Source organism: Papio anubis, chromosome X (assembly GCF_008728515.1).
Source record: "Papio anubis isolate 15944 chromosome X, Panubis1.0, whole genome shotgun sequence".
In the NCBI taxonomy this organism is placed as follows: domain Eukaryota; kingdom Metazoa; phylum Chordata; class Mammalia; order Primates; family Cercopithecidae; genus Papio; species Papio anubis.
In genome coordinates, this window is record NC_044996.1 from 27,507,123 (window position 1) to 27,530,468 (window position 23,346).

The window sequence follows — 23,346 nt, forward strand, 5'->3', positions numbered from 1 at the left end:
TTGAACTCTTATTGAGCCAGAGCTATATATACTATGTAATTAGCAACAAGGAAAAGTTGAAACACAAACACCAGTTCGTGTTGAAGCAGTGGTCTAAGAATATGCTTCCATCTTCCCTCCTCCTACTTTCCTGACTTTTCAACTTGGTTCTGCCTGTGACTGCTAAATGTTGACTCTATTACTCTCACCTCAATCTCATCTGGCTTCTTTTACCATTTGTTCATTTTTCTCTATTATCTGGACTTTGGACTGCCTTTATGAACCTTTTCTTAATTAAGCCATCCAGTTCTGAGCACCCCTTATAGTCTTGGGTAAATAGAGATTCCCCAGTCTAGCCTTGGCCTAGGAAGAACCTAACCACCCTTCCCCAGTCACATTACAAGACAACTCAGTAGAAAATAGTAACAGTCATTTAACTAAGCTATTTAGAAAACACTGACAGGGTTGTTTCTGCTTTAATTACTTAAAGATAGAATACAAAATCCAAGGCTTTGGTTCCTGCGGTGGTATTTTGAAAAATAATTTACAACATTTCAAAGTTTACAATCTTTATTGAATCTCCAGTATGTAGGGCACATTAGTGCTTAACAGAGTGTGGGAGAGTACGAGGCTTCAAACAGGGCACATTCGTGCTAAACAGAGTGTGGACGGGTATGAGGTTTCAAATATAAAAGCATATATGAATAACTTTCACCTCTCACCTCTTTCCACAACCCTTTTTTCATCCTTCCTTTTTGCCATCAGCTGTGCTTTCTGTTGGGTGATGCAGGAGCTGGCATTCCCCCAGAATGGAAATGGACAAAATAAGAAGGCAGTGGAGGATGAAATATTGGAGGAGGAGCAAAAGGAAGAAGCATAGCAATAAATGGATTGAAAATCAGAGGTCGAGGAGGGATGAAACAATGAGCAGTAGAGCAAGGAGGTAAACCTGGAGTACTGGAAGACAACGGGATAGGCCTTGGCCAATTATGCATGGGGTGGCATGGGTCCCCGAGTGGGAAAGAAACATGAGCCAGCTTTCCTCTGCAGGCTATTTGTGTATTTCTGGGAGGCACCTCCATTACTATCCCTGATCTAAGGGTGGTAATATGTGAAGGGCCTCTCACTTGTGGGCCCCTGGGTGAACAGAACCCTTTACCTCGTGGCAAAGCCACATACAACCTTGCATTATTACTCCCTCTCTCAGTGCCCTCATTGTTGACCTTTATGCCCCCTACTATCAGTGCAGGAGGGCCGCCAGAGACTTCCCAGGACACATTAATAGCATCCTGTCCCTCCTGCCTCCAGCCTGCCAGTGCATCAGAGCTATTTACTTCTGCTGTTGCTAGGGACTCTTCTGCAACAGCAGGTGGTGGCCCATAGGGGTGTCTAAGAGCTCTCAAACTATGAACAGGAATGCAGGATCCTGTTCTCTCAGAGGGGCACTCCGGTTGCTCGCTAGCCAGATCAGTCAGCACATTGATGGAAGGTCTCAGCAGTACTTGAGGTAGACCCCAGGGCTCTGTGTCATCCTCCGGCTTGGAACTCAGACATTGCAGGGGCATATCGAGGTGCAGCTCCTGGTTCCCATTTTTGTCCACAGCTACTACCAAGGGTGAAGGGGCGTGCCCTACAAGGCTTGCAAAAAAAGAAATAAAACAGCTAATAAAAATGGAAATGCAGTGACCAGAAAATAGATAAAATATGTAATTGACTGAGCTCACTGAAATATACCAGGGAAAAAGGGAGTGCCCTCTCCCCTATGTGTAGCCAAATACTTGCTCAGTGCACTGGCCTCTTCCCAGGTGGCTTCTTTAGTACTAGGCTACAAGATTACCCTTCATGACTACTCAGTGACCTATTTCCTCATTTCCCCACCTCCACAAGGCTGCAAGGAAACTTAGAAGACGCACATAACTCAATAGTAAGCATATAATAGAAAATACCAGCTTTTTCAATTCTCTCTAGGATCTATGATTCACTAATCCTGGCATTCAGATTCTGGCAAGATTGTTCTGGTATGTCTTCCAAAGTAAAATATATTTTTCTTCACAGAAGTCAAAGAAAAGTTAGTTATGTTAACAAACACAAGTTTCTCTTCTTGAGGTATCATTCAACACTCACACCAAATTTTGTTAAAAATTCCTTTCATTCAACCAACACCACACCCTAGAGTAAGAATTTCCTCATGTTTAAACCCCGCTGTTTAGACTAGGGCTTTGCAAATTTTCTTTCAAAATTACACTTCAAAGTTGCCACTCTTAAATCCAGTATTCTTCGTAACTAAATTTATATCCTTCAAGTTTTTGTCTCTGATTACCTCCAATCCACTCATCCCTGTCCCAGTTATACAATAAAGCAATTCAAACTGACTTTGCCTTCAAAATTAAACAGTTGTACTCGGTTTTGTACTTACACGTTTTCAATACAAGCCATGCAGAAATTTGATCAGGATAGCTTTCCTGAGGTGGTGGAGATAACCCGCTGAACAGGCCAGCTCGGTCTGGAGAAGTGACTCCTGCTTCTGCCTTAGAGGCTTGGCAACTCGAATGAAGCCAGGGACCAACTGCTTCTTTCTAGATTTGGAGTTATCTTTCTGGGGTTACCAGTTGCTAAGGAAGGGAGGGAGAAAAGGAGTGGGGAGGGGTGGGGATGAATCTGTGACACGCCTTTGAACTTAAATGTGGGACTGGTGTTTGCACAGTAGTAGATGGATGGTAAAGCCATTCACTACAATAATTCTGATGCAGGGCAGTTGGAAAGACAAATCGTTTCAAGAAAGATTTAGAAGAATCATGGAAACGTGATATTTTTTAAAGAGTTATTTATGAAGTTTTAGTTTATACAAGGTAGTTGTCAAGTCTCCTCAAATCTGGAAACGCATTCAGCAGAGGACTGTGCCTAAAATTGTAATTTAAACTTCCAATTTGGGGATGCATATTATTAACTTGATGGGGAACGAAAGTTTGGGGGCTAAATTGCTTTTCTATCTGTGAAGATGAAACAAGAACTCCTCTAAAAATCATTGTGACATTATTTTTTAGCCTCTCACGTTGCAGTTATATCCTTCGTCTTGCCTATTAGTTTATAAACTCTCTTTCTGTCTCTGTCTCTGTCTCCCTCTCTGTCTCTGTGTGTGTGTGTATATGTGTGTGTGTGTGTGTGTGTGTGTGTATTTCCTGTAATACAGCTCTGGAAGTTTCTCTCAAGTTGGGAGGGTCAGAATAAATGGCATAACAGTTATCATAAATTTATAAATATTAGCTCAGATTTGGCCTTTTAACTTTTTTGGCTAGGGAACTTTCTGTTTGTCCTGCCTAAATTTCATCCACCTCCCTTACTTTAAGCAAGTGTACTTTCCCAGCTTTCTTTTCTGCCATTGATCTACAGATTAATTGCTCTGAAATTACAACAACCATTCCATCATCCAAGATAACTAACGTTGCTCCAGGACAAAGCCATAAACTTGGCAAACCTGCCTAAATTTACATAAAATTTATGCTGTGCAGGCTAGACCTGGGAGATTGTGTCTTCCTTATTTTCAATATTAGCATATGCTGCTAAAGTTCAACAGCAATGTATATTTCTTTTCTCTTAAGGAAATATAACAGACTCAGACATCATGTGCTTCAATTTTTAGATATGTGGTGTCTGTGTATCTGTGTGAGAGAGAGAGAGAGAGAATAATGCATAAGTACAAAGTACTAATGTAAAGGAATGGTCACTATTGCAAATCAACACAACTCATATAGAAGTGACCTTTGGGGTCTCCAAGTTCACATCTTCCTGTCAGAGTGTGTTTTATCCATCTATACAAGAAAGTGGCATGTTTCCAACACATTTTCTAGAAGAATCTGTTCACTTGCCTAGCATGGTTCACTATTAAGTAATCTCTTGATTCCCCAGATTCTGTTTCTATTCTTGCTTCAGTTTATTATGCACCTTGTCCTCATGTAAAAATAACAGTATTATTAGCAATATTATTGCTGTGGAGTGCTAAAGCTCTTTTACTTCTTGTTGTATCAGAGAGGAAATTGCAACTTGGGTTAATGCCTGCTAATAGTTGGTGAATCACATTTAGATAAATAGTTTCAGTATAATAGGTTGCATATTTTTTTCCTGATAATAGCAACAAAGCCTGAGGAATGTCTTTTGTTCTTATCCAATTATTATAATAATAAACTGTTTTTACCTAGAAATAGCTGTTTGGTAAGATATCATCTTAATTGGATTACATAAGAGTACAGTGTAATATAGGAACCAAATTGCTGGGGACAATGACAATGACCATGGCACTAAGAATTTTCCAAAGCCATGAAGTGTATAATTTATGGATATTACCTCATATTTTGTTTGTAACTTGTTTTCTCTTGTGCAAATAGTCCATATTTATTGAATTCCTACTGCATGCATTCACTAGTGTGTTAAGTGTTGATTTTACTAAAAAAGTTAAATACTCAATCCATATTGATTTCAGGGAATGTTCTAATTCTCTTGGGAGGCAAAGTAACATCTATAAAATTATTGAAAAATTGTATAATTGTATAAAAAATAGACACAGACCATTAGTTGCATGGTATAAGCTAAGACTGCAATAGAAATTCAGAAGAAGGAACTATAATTGTGGTTTAAAGTAGTTGTGACACAGTTTATGTGGGATTAAAACTTCAGCTGTGTTTTGAGAAATGGATACAATATACATGGGCAGAAAAGGAGATGCCATTCTATGGGAAGAACAGTTATCAAAGTGGAAATAAAGAAAAAAATTTGGCATTTTGTAGTTCATATTTTAAATCAAAACTAGGGCTCATATTTGGCAGAAATAGAAATATAAAGTACCAATTAGACCCCTTAGAGATAGAGATCAATCAGATAATTCAAGAAGTTTTATCCATAAATAAATATTTGAAGACATTCAAATTTCAAAGTTAAAGAAAGCTATCTCAAAACCTACCTTTTTGCAAAAAGCTATCAGGCTAACTCAATCATCCACCGAGCATTGAAAATTCAGTAATAAAGTATATGCCTTTTTCTTTACTTCATTTAAATAACAGCTTTGGGGAGGGAAACATGGGTAATGAAGGTTGAACATTTGCCAAAAAGTAACCTAGTTGGCAAAGCAGCTGTTTTAGTCCATCTTCTGCTGCTATAACGTAATACTTGAGACTGGGTAATCTATAAACAAAAGAAATGTATTTTTCACAGTTTTAGAGGATGGAAAGTCCAATATCAAGAAGCTGGTTTCTTGCAAGGACCTTCTTGCTGTGGCATCCCATGACAAAAAGTGGAAGCACAAGGGAGTGAGAGAGAGCAAGGAAGAGAGGGCCAAACTCACTTTCATACCAACCCACTCTAGCAATACCAAACTCACTACTGCGTTATCAACATTAGTCTATTCATGAGAGTGGAGACCTCATGGTCTGATTCATCTTAATAGTCTCACCTCTTAATATTGTCACAATGGCAATTAAATTTCAACAAGAGTTTTGAAGGAGGCCTAAGAAGTAGCTAAGGTATAAAGTCCTTTCATTACCCATAGTCTCTTTATTCATGACACAGTTCCAGATACCATTGATGTACCTCTCAAGAAATTTTGATGACTGTGTTGAAATACTAAGTAAGGTCTGTAGAAAGATATATTCACTTTTCCACAGCAATTATGACTTTAATAGAAATGTGATTGCTGGGCATGGTGGCATGCACATGTAATCCCAACCACTCAGGAGGCTGAGGCAGGAGGATGGATTGAGCCCAGTTGTTGGAGACAAGCCTGGGAAATATAATGAAACCCCATCTTAAATTTTTAAAAAAGTGTGATTGATCTACCAAAATTATGTTACTGTGGGTTTTCTAAAGAAATTTTGCAGATGTGTAAATGAAGGCAAAGTATCATTTAAAATACATCCTTTCTCTTTTGCTTCAAATAAGAATTTAGGATATAAAGACATAAAGATGAATTTCTCTGTTTCCATCTAGCTTATAAGGAAATTGTCATGTTGTCCTCTGGGGAGACAGTCATCAGAAAATCCTATCCATTTGCTCACTTTCCAAATGTAATTTGGTTATGCATGTGAAAAACTCTCTAAGTTTATGATGTCCAAAATGTGCTTCTGGCAGATATACCAGGTTTTTGAGGAGTCTGTAGCCATTTATTCCATGTATTAAAGCATGAGAATCGTGAAAGCATGATACTTTCCCAAAATGGGCCAGGCAGCATTATTCTATTACACAGTTATAGGCAGTAGTCCTGTCTTCTCTGCCACCAGCTGTCCTGCAAACTCTGTGTGGTAATTGATGAGAATGAACAGGTGAGAGTGTGGCTATTTCACCACCAGTACTGGCAAAAGCAACTAACAATATATGCCTCACTGCTGGATCTAGCTGTATGAAGTTTAGTAGACTATTATTGCTTTTATGGAGTTTTTTGTTTCAGATTTAAATATTTACATATTTGTTTTAAGATGGGTAACATGGCAATTACTTCCAAATAGGTTATTTCCTTGTACAAATCAGAAGCTATCGGAAGTTTCCTCAACATATATCACTCATTTTTCTTGCTCTCATGGGGGTCAAAACCAGAAATTTAGTAGTAGCAGGGCAAGTGAGATGAAAATAAAAAAAGGAAGAAGCAAAAGAAAATCTATTTTTTTAACCACTTACTGTATACCAGACATTTTATATGCATTGTCTCATTTAATGGTCACAGCATACTTTTAAGGCAGCTATTATTATTATACTCATTTTATAAATGAGGAAGAAGAGAGTCAGGGAAAATAAGTAGAAGTTTCCCATGGTAGTAAATGACAAACAATGCTCAGATACAGTCAATTTGACACCAAAGCCAATATTTCATTCATTTAACCACATGGCCTCCAAATTATAGTTCTAGGTCAATCACAAAAGTGGATCAGATAAAAACATGTGTACCAAATATAGGTTTAGGTTTTTTTTTTTTAATGCATGGACTCTTTGACACTCATCCAAAGGTAGTTCTGCAATGAAGAAATCATCCAAGCTATAATGCTCACATCCCAGAAAGTCTGCCTCCGCAGGGATGTGGCAAGTGATTGAAGTGTTAGTTAATAATGCAGCAAGGTGGTGAGGACTGAAAACACTGTCTTGGAGCAATTGGGGTGGGGGACAGATAATAGGAATTGGTTATAGGACAGCATCAAGTGACCATTACTGAGGAACTAATAGCAATATGAGCCCAACATTATCGATATTAAGATTTAATTAATGTTGAGCTCTTGAGCTGAACATATAGAAGATATAGGGTTCCCCATATTATTTCCAGGGTACTCTGTGTGTGTGTGTGTGTGTGTGTGTGTGTGTGTGTGTGTGTGGTGAAAAGGGGGCAGGGCTTGAGTCGTCCAAGTGAGATATTAATGATAACCCTGGAGAATACCCTTCTGAATTAGATAAATATATAAATTAAAACATAAACGCAATATGTTTATGTTCATAGATGGCATATAATATAAATTAAGATGCAAACATGGACTAACAAAATGAGAAGAGTTAATGAAAACAGGTTAAAGTTTACAGAAAACGTCAGGCCATACGTTTATAATGGTGTCATATATGTATTTGCCATGTCAGATTTAATTGCTGGGCCCAGGAGTTGAGGGCATGCTTAATTTCTTGAGCACTTGGTTTGAAAAACAAAATATATTTCAGATTAATTTCATCGTGCTTATAAACAACACACTGGAAATTCATGTTGGAAACCTTTTATTGGTTTAATAAAAATGAATCTGTTTTTCAAAATTGTTAAGAGCTTTGACTCGAATCATAAGGGCACAAATCTGCGTTCAAATCTCAGCTTTACCACTTATCAACTGTGTTATCTTGGATAGGTTTCTTAACTTCTCTGAACCTCACTCTCCTTATCTGTAAAATAGGATTAGAGAGAGAATTATGTTAAGTAATGTATGAATAATAACTGTCACATACTAGGTGGTTTAAATGTAATAATTTCCTTGTATATATTAGAATCAGTATTTTTTATGTAAAATAGAGATGATAATGTCTTTCCTAACTATTTCAGAACTGTTGGGAAAATTAAATATAGTTATTTGAAATTGTTCTGCAAACTGTAAGTCACTTCACACATGTTAGTTTCATATAACTATGGGTGATATTTCTAGAGCAAGAAGACTTCTTGGCACAAATTAATTAGCACTGTGTAGGTGGCCACCTATCCCTCCTACATGTAAGGTCGTTTTTCTTTTCCTAAATCATTAAGGTGGTGAGGCTTAACCACACTATTAAAAAAACCCCATGGTGTATAATGCTTTAAACTTTTCAATTGGCACTACATAAATCACCCATTGTTATATTTAATGTAGTAGCCGTGTTCAAATAAAGAGGGCATTTTTGTATTTGACCACATATTTAATTGGGCTTTAGAATCTTGTGTTTCACAACAGGAATCACTGAAAGTGTGTGATGATTAAAGAGAAAGGGCTGGGGAAAAAAGAATGTTGCATGGTTTCCTGATAGTGAAGATTTGATTGATTGATTCTCCAAACGATTTGTTACTTTAGAGGGAAAAACAATTTCCCACCCAGAAGCCCTCCCTACATCCCTCTCAAGTGGTCAAATAAATAGCTTGCTGGAGGAAGTGTAACACTTTTATAGACTATATTTCAGTGTGCAGGAAAATTTGCTGATGAAACTCAAAATTAAAATAATAATAAAGCCTATCTAGAAAGACCATTCTTAATTCTTGTCTAAATTATGCTGTATGCCCATGTTGCTGACATAAGTGTTTGTTTAAAGGTCCTGGATAGTTGCAAGTGCTATGGAGTCATCTATTTGCCTTATTTTTGAACTATTTCAGATCTTCTACCTCTAGTTCTTAGAGTAATGAATTGATATGTGTGTTTACTTAGTGTGGGAGTTCAACAGGATGAAAGATCAGATTGTTGAGGGCAAGGCAATAAGAGAGGGCCTCTTAGAAAATTTCTACAGGAAATTTCTAAAGGAATATCATTCAGGTAGCAAAGTCTGAACAGCCCTATAATAAGATCTGAGCCAAAGTGACGAACCTTTATAGAGGTACTGGGTCTTTTGGCACATGGTCAAATGAGAGCAAATAAAGGTATGGAGCATTGTACCACTTCAGGGTGAACTGAACACTTGGTTATTTCTGTGGTTTCTAGGTTTATTGAGCAACAGACTGACCTGGGTATCTTATTAAAATAGCAGATTCCTTGGCTCCACCCCTGAGATTCTGATTCAATTGATCTGTACTGGGGCCCAGTTATCTGTAGTTTATTTACTGATTCTAACGAGGTGATATTCTGACCACATCAGAGAAATACTGACAAGGTGATGTAGCCTTGTAGTCTAGGCTTGAGGGGTTAGGCCTGGAATTCTAGTGGGCACTGTTTTTTCACTAGCTCTAAACCACTGACTAGATAGAGGGACAATAGAACATAAAATCTTTTTGACTACATGCCACACTCCAGTTCCATTTTGTTCCATAGACCTCCAGATATCATGATTAGTTTTTTAAAATATAGGTAACATTTAGTTCATTAAGAGTAGTAGTTCTAAAATTTGGTTTAGGGAAAAATGACACCCTCCCCATATCCTTTCAAAGGGCCCACAGAGTCAAAATATTTTCATTATTATATGATTATATTATTTGACTGATTCAGTCTAATTCTCTCCTGAGGGCGCAGTGGGAGTTTTTCTCAGGCTACATTGTATGTGGTGTCATTGCTTTAATGATTAATGGAATACGTGCTTGTATATTCCTGTGTTTTAAAATTTTCCCAGATTTAATTTCTAATATGGTGTTGGGCTCAGAAAACAATGCCCCCAAATTAAATCCTCAGAAGTAGCTTCAGAAGCAAAAGATTTTCTCTGATCTTCCCCTGTTCTCCTGTCTCTCAGTTCCAGTCTTCTCTAAGGCTAGGCATAAAAACTGGGGTCCCTCTTCAAGGCAGGAAAAGGAATTAGTGAGATTCGAGACAGGCTATTTGAAAATACAAAGTTAGAGGAGACAAAAGAAAAAAAAATTCATGCCTTGGTAAATAGCCTCAAAACAGCGTATTTAAGTTATTGGCCATAAATAGGAGTTAGAGAGAGAGAGGGATGGAAAGTTCATTCAACGGGATAATAACAACTTTGCAAACCTAGAGAAAGAGATAAATAACCAAATACAAAAAGGATGTAGAACACCAAGCAGATTTAGCCCTAATAAGACCACCTCAAGGCATTTAAAAAGCAAATGCCAAAAGGTTAAGGATAAAGAAAGGATTCTAAAAGCAGTAAGAGAAAAGAACAAATACCACATGATGGGGCTGCAATATATTTGGCAGCAGACATTTCAGTAGAAACCTCACAAGTCAGAAGAAAGTGGCATGACATATTTAAGGAATTAAAAAAAGGTATTCTATGAAAATGAAAAACAAGAAAGACCAGGAGAAGCTATACTTAAATTATATTTTGTCTGAAAAACTATAGAGACAAAGAGGGTCATTATATAATGATATAGGGTCAATTCTGAAAGAGGATGTAACACCTGCAAATATAATGCACCCATCACTGGAGTACCTTGATATGTAAAGTGAATACATAGGACCAAATGGACCTAATAGATATTTGACAGAACACTTCATTCAACGAGTGTGGAATATACATTCTCCTAAGCACATGGATGATTCTCAAAAGTACACCATATGTTAGGCCACAGCACATTTTAAGAAATAAAATAATAAGAAATATCTTCTCTTAACAAAATAAACTAAAATCAGAAATCCATAGCAACAGGAATTTTGGAAACTATAGTAACACATGGAAATTAAACAATATGCTCCTGAATGATCAGTGGTCAATGAAAAGATTAAGAGGTAAATTTTAAAATTTCTTGAAACAAATTATAATACAAAAACGACATTCTGAAAGCTATGAGATATAGTGAAGGCAGTACTGATAGGGTAGTTTATAGCCAAAAGTGTCTACATCAAAAGAGAAGAACAGCTCAAATCCATAACCTAATCATGCATCTTAAATAAGTAGAAAAAGAAGAGCAAATTAAACTCAAAATTAGTAGAAGACAATAAATACGAAGGTAAGTGTGAAAATAAATAAAATTAAAATGAAGAAAATAATATAAAAGACCAATAAAACAAAAAGCTGGCATTTTGAAAAGGTAAACAAAATATACAAAATGTTAGCCAAACTGAGAAAAAAAGACAAAATGCCCAAATAACTAAAATAGAGATGAAAGGGGAGACATTACAACCAGTACTGCAGAAATACAAAGGAATACAAAGTTGCTATGAGCAACTATATGCCAATGAATTGGAAAATATAGAATAAATCAATAAATTCCTAGGCACATATAACTTACCAAGATTGAGCCATGAATAAATTGAAAACATAAACATAAATAACAAGTAATGAGATCAAAGTCACAATAAAAAGTATTTTAGCCAAAAATGACTGGGTCTGATGGCTTTACTACTGAAGTCTACCAAACATATAGAGAAAAAGTAATATGCATTCCACTTAAACTATTGTAAAAAATACAGGCAGAGGGAATACTTTCAAACTAGTTCTAAGAGTTCAGTATTACACTGATACATAAACCACACAAATATAAATAAAGAAAGAAATAAATTACAGGTCAATATATCTGATGAATATTGATGCAAAAATCCTCAACAAAATATTACTGAACTGAATGTAAATTTATATTTAAATGATTGTTTATCATCACCAAATGGGTTTAATTCCAGCAATGCAAGGATGGTTCAATATATGCAAATCAATGTGATACATCATGTCAAGAAATGAAAGATAAAAATCATATGATCATTTCAATTGATGCTGAAATAGCATTTGATAAAATTCAGCAATGCTTCATGATGGAAACTCTAAAAAAACTGAGATAGAAGGGACATTTCTCAACAAAATAGGAGCCATATATGACAGACCCACAGTTAGTATTATACAGAATGGGGACAAATTAAAACCTTTTCTCCAAGATCTGAAACAGGACAAGGATGCCCACTATCACAACTGTTATTCAACAGAGTACTGGAAGTCCTAGCTATAGCAATCAGATGAGAGAAAGCAATATAATACACCCAAATTTAAAAAAAAACAATGTGTCCTTGTTTACAGATAATATGATCTTATATTTGGAAAAAACTTAAGGATTCCACCAAAAAAAATTAGAACTGATCAACAAATTCAGTAAAGTGGCAGAACACAAAAGCAACACACAAAAGTCACTAGCTTTTCTATATGTCAACAGTGAACAATCTGAAATAGAAATAAAAAGTAATCTTATTTTAATAGCTGTAAATAAAATTACGTACCTAGAAATTAACCAAAGAAGTGAAAGATCTCTACGATTAAAACTGTAAAACAAAGTAGTAAGATGTTGAAGAGAACAAAAAATGGAAGAATATTCTATGTTCATAAGTTGGAAGAATAAATATTGTTAAAATATTCATACTTTCCAAAGGAATCTACAGATTCAATGTAATTCTTATCAAAATATTAATGACATTCTTCACAGAAATAAAAAAAGCAATCCTAAAATTTAGATGCAACCACAAAATACACAGAATAGCCAAAGCTATACTGAGCAGAAAGTACAAAACTGGAAGAATGACAGTACCTGACCTCAAATTGTCCTACAGAGTTATAGTAGCCAAAACAACACGGTACTCAATACAAATAGACACATAGACTAATGGAAAAGAATAGATAACTCAGAAACATATCCAGATGTCTGCAGTGAGCTCATTTTTGACAAAGGTGTCAAAAACATACTTTGGGAAAAGGACAGTCTTTTAATAAATGCTAAGAAAACTGGATGTCTTTAGGTAGAAGAATGAGAGTAGATTCCTATCTCTCACCACTTACAAAAATCAAATCAAAGCAAATTAAAGACTTAAATATAAGCACTCCAACTATGAAAGTTCTAAGGGTAACACTGGGGTAACTGTCCAAGACATTGGACTTGTAAAAGATTTCTTGATAATACATCAAAAACACAGTCAACAAAAACAGAAATAAACAAATGGGACTACTTCAACATAAAAATCTTTTGAACAGCAAAGGATATAACCAACAAAGTAAAGAGGCAACCCACAGAATGGGAGAAAATATTTACAAACCATCCATCTGACAAAGGATTAATAAGCAGAATATATAAGGAGCTCAAACAACTCCATAGGAAAAAATCTAATAGTACAATTAAAAATGAGGAAAAGATCTGAATAGCTATGTCTCACAAGAAGAAATACAAATGGCAAACGGATATATGAAAAGATGCTCAACATCATTGATCATCCAAGAAATGCATATAAAAACTAGTATGAAATATCATCTCATCACAGTTAAAATGGCTTATCTCCAAAAGACAGATAATAACAAATGCTGGTGAGGATGTGAAAAAAAATAGAAGCCTTATATGCTGTTGGTGGGAATCTAAATTAGTACAACCACTATGGAGAAAAATTTGGAGGGTCCTCGTAAAACTAAAAATGGAGCTACCACATGCTTCAGCAATCCCACATTATCTATTTATCTGTTGATGAACACTTAGGTTGCTTCCAAATCTTGGCTATTGTGAACAGTGCTGAAACAAAGATAAGAGCATAGATACCTCTTCAGTATATTGATTTCCTTTTATATGGTTGTATATACCAAGTTGTGGGATTGCTGGGTAATATTGTAGCTCTATTTTTGGTTTCTTGAGGAACCTCCAAATTGTTCTCAGTAGTGGTTGTACAATTTACATTCCCACAAAACAGTGTGTGAGGGTTCCAGTTTCTTCACATCCTTGCCAGTATTTGTTTTACCTATCTTTTGGATAAAAGTCATTTTTGCTGGGTGAGATGATATCTTATTATAGTTTTGATTTGTATTTCTCTGAAGATCAAGGAAGTTGAGCATCTTTTCATATGCATGTTTGCCACATGTATGTCTTCTTTTGAGAAATGCCTATTCAAATATTTTGCCAATTTTTCAGTCAAATTATTAGGGTTTTTTTCCCTATACAATTGTGTATTAGTCTTTTTATGCTGCTGATAAATACACACCTGAGGCTGGGTTATTTACAAAGAAAAGAAAGTTTAATGGGCTCACAGTTCCAAATGGCTGGGGAGGCCTCACAATCATGGTGGAATAAGGAGAAAGTCATGTCTAACATGAATGTTGGCAGCCAAAGAGAGAGAATTTGAGCAGGGGAACTCCTCTTTATAAAACCATCAGATCTCATGACACTTATTCACTATCATGAGAACAACATGGGAAAGACCCATCCCCATGATTCAATTACCTCTCACTGGGTCACTCCCATGACACATGGGAATTGTGGCAGCTACAATTCAAGATGAGATTTGGATGGAGACACAGCCAAACCATGTTATTTAACCCCTAGCCCTTCCCAAATCTCATGTCCTCACATTTCTAAATCAATCTTGCCTTCCCAACAGCTCCTCAAAATCTTAACTAATTTCAGCATTAACTCAAAATTCAAAGTCCAAAGTCTCGTCTGAGACAAGGCAAGTCCCTTCTGCCTCTGAACCTGTAAAATCAAAAGCAAATTAGTTACTTCCTAGATACAATGAGGATATAAGCATTGGATAAATACACAAATTCCAAATGGGAGAAGTTGGCCAAAACGAAGAGGCCAAAGACCCTATGCAAGTCTGAAATCCATTGGGGCAGTCAAATCTTAAAGTTCCAAAATGATCTCCTTTGACTCCATGTCTCACACCTGAGATCTCACACCTGAGCTGATGCAAGAGATAGGCTCCCACAGCCTTTGGAAGCTCCACCCCTGTGGCTTTGCAGGATATATTCCCCATCCTGGCTGCTTTTATGGGCTGGCATTGAGTGTTTGCAGCTTTTCCAGGTGCATGGTGCAAGCCATTGGTGGATCTACCATTCTACTTTCTAGAGGATGGTGGCCCTCTTCTCACAGCTCTACAAAGCAGTGCAACAGTAGGATTTCTGTGTGGGGGTTCTGACCCCACGTTTTCCATCTGTGCTGCCCTACCAGAGGTTCTTTATTAGGGCCCTACCCCTCCAACAAACTTCTGCCTGGGCATCTAGGAATTTCCATACATCCTCTGAAATCTAGACAGAGGTTCTCCAACCTCAAGTCTTAGCTTCTGGGAACCCATAGGCTCAACACAATGTGGAAGCTGCCAAGTCTTGGGGCAATTCCTTCCTCTGAAGCAACAGCTTGAGCTGTACCTTGGCCCCTTTTAGGCATGACTGGAGCATCTGGGTCAGAGGGCACCAAGTCCCTAGGCTGCAGAGAGAAAGGATGCCCTGGGCCCAGCCCAAGATACCATTGTTTCCTCCTAGGTCTCCAGGCCTGTGATGGAAGGGGATGTCATGAAAACCTCTGACATGCCTTGGAGACATATTCTCCATTGTCTTAGCAATTAACATTTGGCTTCAGGTTATTTATGGAAATTTCTATAGCCTGGTTGAATTTCTCCTCAGAAAATGGGTTTTTCTTTTCTATCGCATTGTCAGGCTGCAAATTTTCCAAACTTTTATGCTGTTTCCCTTTTAAAACTGAATGCTTTTAACAGCACCCAAGTCATCTTGTGAATGCTCTGCTGATTAGAAACTTCTTCTGCCAGATACCCTAAATCATCTTGCTCAAGCTCAAAGTTCCACAAGTCTCTAGGGCAGGAGCAAAATGCCACCAGTTTTTTTGCTGAAGCATAGCAAGAGTCACCTTTACTCCAGTTATCAAAAAGTTCTTCATCTCCATCTGAGACCACCTCAACCTTAATTTCATTGTCCATCTCATTATCGGCATTTTGGTCAAAGCCTTTTGACAAATCTCTAGGAAGTTCCCAACTTTCCCACATTTCCCTGTCTTCTTTTGAGCCTTCCAAATGGTTATAACCTCTGCCTGTTACCAAGTTCCAAAGTCACTTCCACATTTTGGGGCAACTTTAGAGCAGCACTCCACTCTACTGGTACCAATTTACTGTTTTAGTCTGTTTCCACACTGCTGATAAAAATATATGCGAGACTGGCTAATTTACAAATAAAAAGAGGTTTAATCGACTCACAGTTCCACATGGCTGGGGAGGCCTCACAATCATGGCAGAAGAAGGAGAAAGTCACATCTTACATTGATGGTGGCAGGCAAAGAGAGAGAACTTGTGCAGGGGAACTCTTCTTTATAAAAACTTCAGATCTCATGAGACTTATTCACTATTATGAGAACAGCATGAGAAAGACCAGTCCCCATGATTCAATTGCCACCCACTGAGTCCCTCCCATTACATGTGGGAATTGTGGGAGATACAATTCAAGATAGATTTTGGTGGGGACACAGCCACATCATATCATGGTGTTTAAGCTCCTTTCACATTCTGACTACTAATCCCTTGTCATATAGATACTTTGCAAATATTTTCTCACATTTTGTAAGTTGTCTCTTCACTTTGTTGATTGTATACTTTTGTGTGCAGAATCTTTTTAACTTGTTGTTATCTCATTTGTCCATATTTGCTTCATTGGCTTTGCTTGTGGGGGTATTGCCCAGATCAATGTTCTGTAGATTTCCCCCAATGTTTTCTTGCAGAATAATCAGACTTTGAAGTTTTAGATTGAAGTCTTTCATCCATTGTGTTTTGATTTTTGTATATGGTGAGAGATAGTGGTTTAGTTTCATTCTTCTGCATGTGGATATTCAATTTTGCCAGCACCATTTATTGAAGAGATTATCATTCTCCAGCATAGGTTCTTGGCATCTTTATCAAAAATGAGCTTACTGTAGGTGTGTGGATTTATTTCTGGATTATTTATTCTGTTTCATTGGTCTATATGTCTGTTTTTATGCCAGTACCATGTTGTTTTAGTTACTATAACTCTGTAGTATAATTTGAAGTCAAGTAATGTGATTCTTCCAGTTATTCTTTAAGCTTTATAATTATTATAATTATAATTATTATTATTATTATACTTCAAGTTCTAGGGTACATGTGCACAACAAGCAGGTTTGTTACATATGTATACATGTGCCATGTTGGTGTGCTGTACACATTAATTCATCATTTACATTAGATATATCTCCTAATGCTATCCCTCTCCTCTCCCCCCACACCATGACAGGCCCCAGTGCATGATGTTCCCAACTCTGTGTCCAAGTGTTCTCATTGTTCAATTCCCACCTATGAGTGAAAACATGCAGTGTTTGGTTTTCTGTCCTTGTGATAGTTTGCTCAGAATGATGGTTTCCAGCTTCATCCATGTCCCTACAAAGGACATGAACTCATCTATCTTTATGGCTGCATAGTATTCCATGGTGTATATGTGCCACATTTTCTTAATCCAGTCTATCAGTGATGGACATTTGGGTTGGTTCCAAGTCTTTGCTATTGTGAATAGTGCCACAATAAACATCCATGTGCATGTGTTTTTATAGCAGCATGATTTATAATCCTTTGGGTATATACCCAGTAATGGGATGGCTGGGTCAAATGGTATTTCTAGTTCTAGATCCTTTAGGAATCACTACACTGTCTTCCACAATGGTTGAACTAATTTACAGTCCCATTGACAGCATAAAAATGTTCCTATTTATCCACACCCTCTCCAGCATCTGTTGTTTCCTTACTTTTAATGATTGCCATTCTAACTGGTGTGAGCCTCAGCCTCCCAAGTAGCTGGGACTGCAGGCACCCACCAACACGCCTGGCTAATATTTGGTATTTTTTAGTGGAGTTGGGGTTTCACTGTGTTAGCCAGGATGGTCTCGATCACCTGACCTTGTAATCTGCCCGCCTCAGCCTCCCAAAGTGCTGGGATTACAGACATGAGCCACCATGCCTGACCTAGTTTTAGCTTTCTACATATGGATTTCCCAGCACCATTTATTAAATATGGAATCCTTTTCTCATTTCTTGTTTTTGTCAGATTTGTCAAAGATCAGATGGTTGCAGATTTGTGAGTATTTCTCTCAGTATTTCTGAGGGTTCTGTTCTGTTCCATTGGTCTATATCTCTGTTTTGGTACCAGTACCATGCACACAAAGGGAAGCCCGTCAAACTAACAGAGAATCTCTCTGCAGAAACTCTGAAGTCAGAAGAGAGTGGGGGCCAATATTCAGAATTCTTAAAGAAAAGAATTTTCAACCCAGAATTTCATATCCAGCCAAACTAAGCTTCGTTAGTGAAGAAGAAATAAAATCCTTTATAGACAAGCAAATGCTGAGAGATTTTTATCACTACCAGGCCTGCCTTAGAACAGCTCTTGAAGGAAGCATTAAACATGGAAAAGAACAACCAGTACCAGCCACTGCAACAACATGCCAAATTGTAAAGACCATCGATGCTAGGAAGAAACTGCATCAACTAATGAGCAAAATAACCAGCTAACATCATAGTGAGAGGATCAAATTCCCACATAACAATATTAACCTCAAATGTAAATGGGCTAAATTCTCCAAATAAAAGACACAGACTGGCAAATTGGATAGAGTCAAGACCCATCTGTGTGCTGTATTCAGGAGACCCATCTCATGTGCAGAGACACACATAGGCTCAAAATAAAGGGATGGAGGAAGATCTACCACGCAAATGGAAAACATCAAAAAATGTAGGAGTTGCAATCCTAGTCTCTGATAAAACAGACTTTAAACCAACAAAGATCAAAAGTGACAAAGAAGGCCATTACATAATGGTGAAGGGATCAATTCATCAGGAAGAGGTAACTATCCTAAATATATATGCATCCAATAAAGGAGCACCCATACTCATAAAGCAGGTCCTTAGAGACCTGTAAAGAGACTTAGACTCCCACACAATATTAATGGGAGACTTTAACACTCCACTGTCAACATTAGACAGATCAATGAGACAGAAACTTAACAAGGATATCCAGGAATTGAATTCATCTCTGCACCAAGCGGACCTAATAGACATCTACAGAACTCTCCACCCCAAATCAACAGAATATACATTCTTCTCAGCACCAAATTGCACTTATTCCAAAATTGACCACATAGTTGGAAGTAAAGCACTCCTCAGCAAATGTACAAGAACAGAAATTATAACAAACTGTCTCTGAGACCACAGTGCAATCAAACTAGAACTCTGGATTAAGAAACTCACTCAAAGCTGCTCAACTACATGGAAACTGAGCAACCTGCTCCTGAATGACTACTGGGTACATAACGAAATGAAGACAGAAATAAAGATGTTCTTTGAAACCAATGAGAACAAAGACACAACATACCAGAATCTCTGGGACACATTTAAAGCAGTGTGTAGAAGGAAATTTATAGCACTAAATGCCCACAAGAGAAAGCAGGAAAGATCTAAAATTAACACCCTAACATCACAATTAAAAGAACTAGAGAAGCAAGAGCAAACACATTCGAAAGCCAGCAGAAGGCAAGAAACAACTAAGATCAGAGCAGAACTGAAAGAGATACAGACACAAAAAAACCCTTCAAAATATGAATGAATCCAGGAGCTAGTTTTTTGAAAAGATCAACAAAATGCATAGATCGCTATCAAGACTAATAAAGAAGAAAAGAGAGAAGAATAATATAGATGCAATAAAAAATGATAAAGGGGATATCACCACTGATCCCACAGAAATACAAAACTACCATCAGAGAATACTATAAACACCTCTCTGCAAATAAAGTAGAAAATCTAGAAGAAATGGATAAATTCCTGAACACATACACCCTCCCAAGACTAAACCAGGAAGAAGTTGAATCCCTGAATAGACCAATAATAGACTCTGAAATTGAGGCAATAATTAATAGCCTACCAACCAAAAAGAGTCCAGGACCAGATGGATTCATGTCTGAATTCTACCAGAGGTACAAAGAGGAGTTGGTACTATTCCTTCTGAAACTATTCCAATCAATAGAAAAAGAGGGAATCCTCCATAACTCATTTTATGAAGCTAGCATCATCCTGATACCAAAGCCTGACAGAGACACAACAAAAAAGTGAATTTTAGACCAATATCCCTAATGAACATCGATGCAAAAATCCTCAATAAAATACTGGCAAACTGAATCCAGCAGCACATCAAAAAGCTTATCCACCGTGATCAAGTTGGCTTCCTTCCTTGGCTGCAAGCCTGGTTCAACATATGCAAATCAATAAACGTAATCCATCATATAAACAGAACCAAAGACAAAAACTACATGATTATCTCAATAGATGCAGAAAAGGCCTTTGACAAAATTCAACAGCCTTCATGCCAAAAACTCTCAATAAACTAGGTATTGATGGGACATATCTCAAAATATTAAGAGTTATTTATGACAAACCCACAGCCAATATCATACTGAATGGGCAAAACTGGAAGCATTCCCTTTGAAAACTGGCACAAGACAGGGATGCTCTCTCTTACCACTCCTATTCAACATAGTGTTGGAAGTTCTGGCCAGGACAATCAGGCAGGTGAAAGAAATAAATGGTATTCAATTTGGAAAAGAGGAAGTCAAATTGTCCCTGTTTGCAGGTAACATTATTGTATATTTAGAAAACCCCATCGTCTCAGCCCAAAATCTCCTTAAGCTTATAAGCAACTTCAACAAAGTCTCAAGATACAAAATCAATGTGTGAAAATCACAAGCATTCCTATACACCAATAACAGACAAACAGAGAGCCAAATCAGTAGTGAACTCCCATTCACAATTGCTTCAAAGAGAATAAAATACCTAGGAATCCAACTTACAAGGGATGTGAAGGACCTTTCCAAGGAGCGCTACAAACCACTTCTCAGTGAAATAAAAGAGGACACAAACAAATGGAAGAACATTCCATGCTCTTGGAGAGGAAGAATCAATATCGTGAAAATGGCCATACTGCCCAAGGTAATTTATACAGTGTCATCACCATCAAGCTACCAATGACTTTCTTCACAGAATTGGAAAAAAAAAAACTACTTTAAAGCTCATATGGAACCAAAAAAAAAAAAAAAGAGCCCACATTGCCAAGCCAATCCTAAACCAAAAGGACAAAGCTGGAGGCATCATGCTACCTGACTTCAAACTATACTACAAGGCTACACTATTCTTTATGCTTAGAATAGCTGTGGCTGCTCTGTGTCCTTTATGGTTCTATATAGACTTTAGGTTTTTTGTGTTTTTTTTTCTATTTATGTGAAGAATGTCATTAGTATTTCGATAGAGTTTGCATTGAATCTGTATATAGCTTTAAGTAGTATGGATATTTTAACAATATTTATTCTTTCAATCCCTGAACATAAAATAGTTTTTCATTTTTTTGTCCTCTTTACTTACCTTCATTAGTATTTTAGAGTTTTTGTGATACAAATCCTTTCACTTTTTTGGTTAATTTAATGCCTAGGTGTTTAATTTTATGTGCGGCATTTATAAATGGGATTCCTTTTTGTTTCTTTTTCACATAATTTCCTTTTGGTATATAGAGATGCCAGTGTTTTTTTTATATAGTTTTTGTATCTTGCAATGTTACTCAATTTGTTTATCAGTTCTTATAGGTTTTTGTGGATTCATTAGGTTTTTTTCAAATATAAGATCACATCATCTGCAAAGATAATTTGATGTCTTTGTTTCTAATTTTGTTGACCTTTATATCTTTCTCTTGTCTGAATAATCCAGCTATGATTTCTAGTACTATGTTGAATGAGTGGTGACAGTGAACATTCTTGTCATGTTCCATATCTGAGAGGAAAATATTTCAGTTTTTCCCCAATCAGCATGATACTACTAGCTGTGGGTGTATTGTATATGGTTTGTATTGTGTTTAGGTATGTTCTTTCTGTACACCATTTTTTAAGGGTTTTAATCAGGAATGAATGCTTAATTTTATCAAATTAATTTTCAGTATCAACTAAAATTACTATATTATTTTTGTCTTTCATTGTGTTGATAGGATGTGTTTCATTGATTGATTTGTGTATGTTGAACCATCCTTGCATCACAGGGATAAACTCCAGTTGATCATGATGAATGACCTTTCTAATGCATTGTTAAATTTGGTTTACTAAAATTTTGTTGAAGATTTTTGCCTCAATATTTATCAGATATATTGGGCTGTATACTTTTTTTTTTTTTTAACGTGTGTTTGTCTGGCTTTGTTTTCAGGATAATACTGGCCTCATACAATGAGTTGGAAAGTAGTCCCTCCTCCTCTATTTTTAGGAATAGTTTAAATAGGATTGCTATTAGTTCTTCTTTAAATGTTTGGTAGAATTCAGCAGTGAAGCCATAGGGTCCCAGACTTTTCTTTAGTGGGAGACTTTTTATTATGACTTCCATCTCATTACTTGTGATTGGTCAGTTCAGACTTCCATCTCATTACTTGTGATTGGTCAGTTCAGATTTTGGATTTTGTTACAGTTAAATTTTGATAGGTCATATGTATCTAAGAATTAATCAATTTTTTTCAAGATTTTTCAATTTATTGGTGTATAGTTGCTCATAGTAGTCTCTAATGATCATTTGAATTTCTACAGTATCAGTTGTAATTATTATGTCTCTTTTTGCATTTCTGATTTATTTATTTGAATTTTTCTCTATTTTTTTCTTAGTCAGGCTAAACTACTTCCTGTCTACTGCCTATGTTTGGTCAAGGCCCTGGGGCTCTATGTTAATCAGGTGGCAAAGCCAGCTAGGCCTATGCCCTTCCCTTCAGGGCAGAAAGGTCTCTTAGGCTTTGAGTGGGTCCAGAAGTGCTAATCAGGAGTCAGGGGTAGAACTAAAAACCTTATAACTCTACCTGGTTTTCTATTGTACTGTGGCTGAGTTGGCACTCAAACCCCAAGATGCACTTCTTCTCTTGCCAGACTACCACCAGTGTTCCCTTAAGGCCCAAGGTCTCTTATGTCACCTTTTGTGAATGCTGCTTGGCCCAGGATTCACTCTTCAGGGCAGTGGGCTCCCCTCTGGCCCAGGGCAGGTCCAGACATCTCATCCAAGTGTGAAGTCCTGGAAACAGGAACTGCCAAAGCCCTCTTGACGCTCTACCCCTCTGTGGCTTTGCTGGTACCGGATGTTCAAGACAGTGTCATATTCACTTTTCCCTCTGTTTCTCTCAAAGAGAAGTTTTGTCTGGTAGCCACCACAACTGATAATTTTCTGAGTCTCACCTGAAGCCAGCAAGTCTCAGAGTCTCACCCAGGTTTCTCAATGTAGATCTAAGTACTGCTGTGGATTACTCAGGGCCCAAGGGCTCTTCAGTTAGCAGATGATGAATGCTACCAGGATTGAGTCCTTTTCTTCAAGGCAGTGAGTCTGCTTCTGGCCCAGGTTGTGTTTAGGAATGTCATCTAGGCACTATGGCCTGGAACCTTGGCCTCAAAACTCTGACTGGTGTCCTATTCTGCTGTGACTGAGCTGGTAT

The 23,346-nt window shown here is 37.1% G+C and overlaps 1 protein-coding gene across 1 annotated transcript; it reads right to left on the reverse strand.

The window, feature by feature from the left end:
* Positions 1 to 531: 531 nt before the first annotated feature.
* Positions 532 to 2,581, reverse strand: PRR32 (proline rich 32). Its single transcript, XM_021932664.2, has one exon. It carries the CDS (start codon positions 1,542 to 1,544, stop codon positions 741 to 743), a length of 804 nt encoding a protein of 267 aa, XP_021788356.2. The 5' UTR covers positions 1,545 to 2,581; the 3' UTR covers positions 532 to 740.
* Positions 2,582 to 23,346: the final 20,765 nt, after the last annotated feature.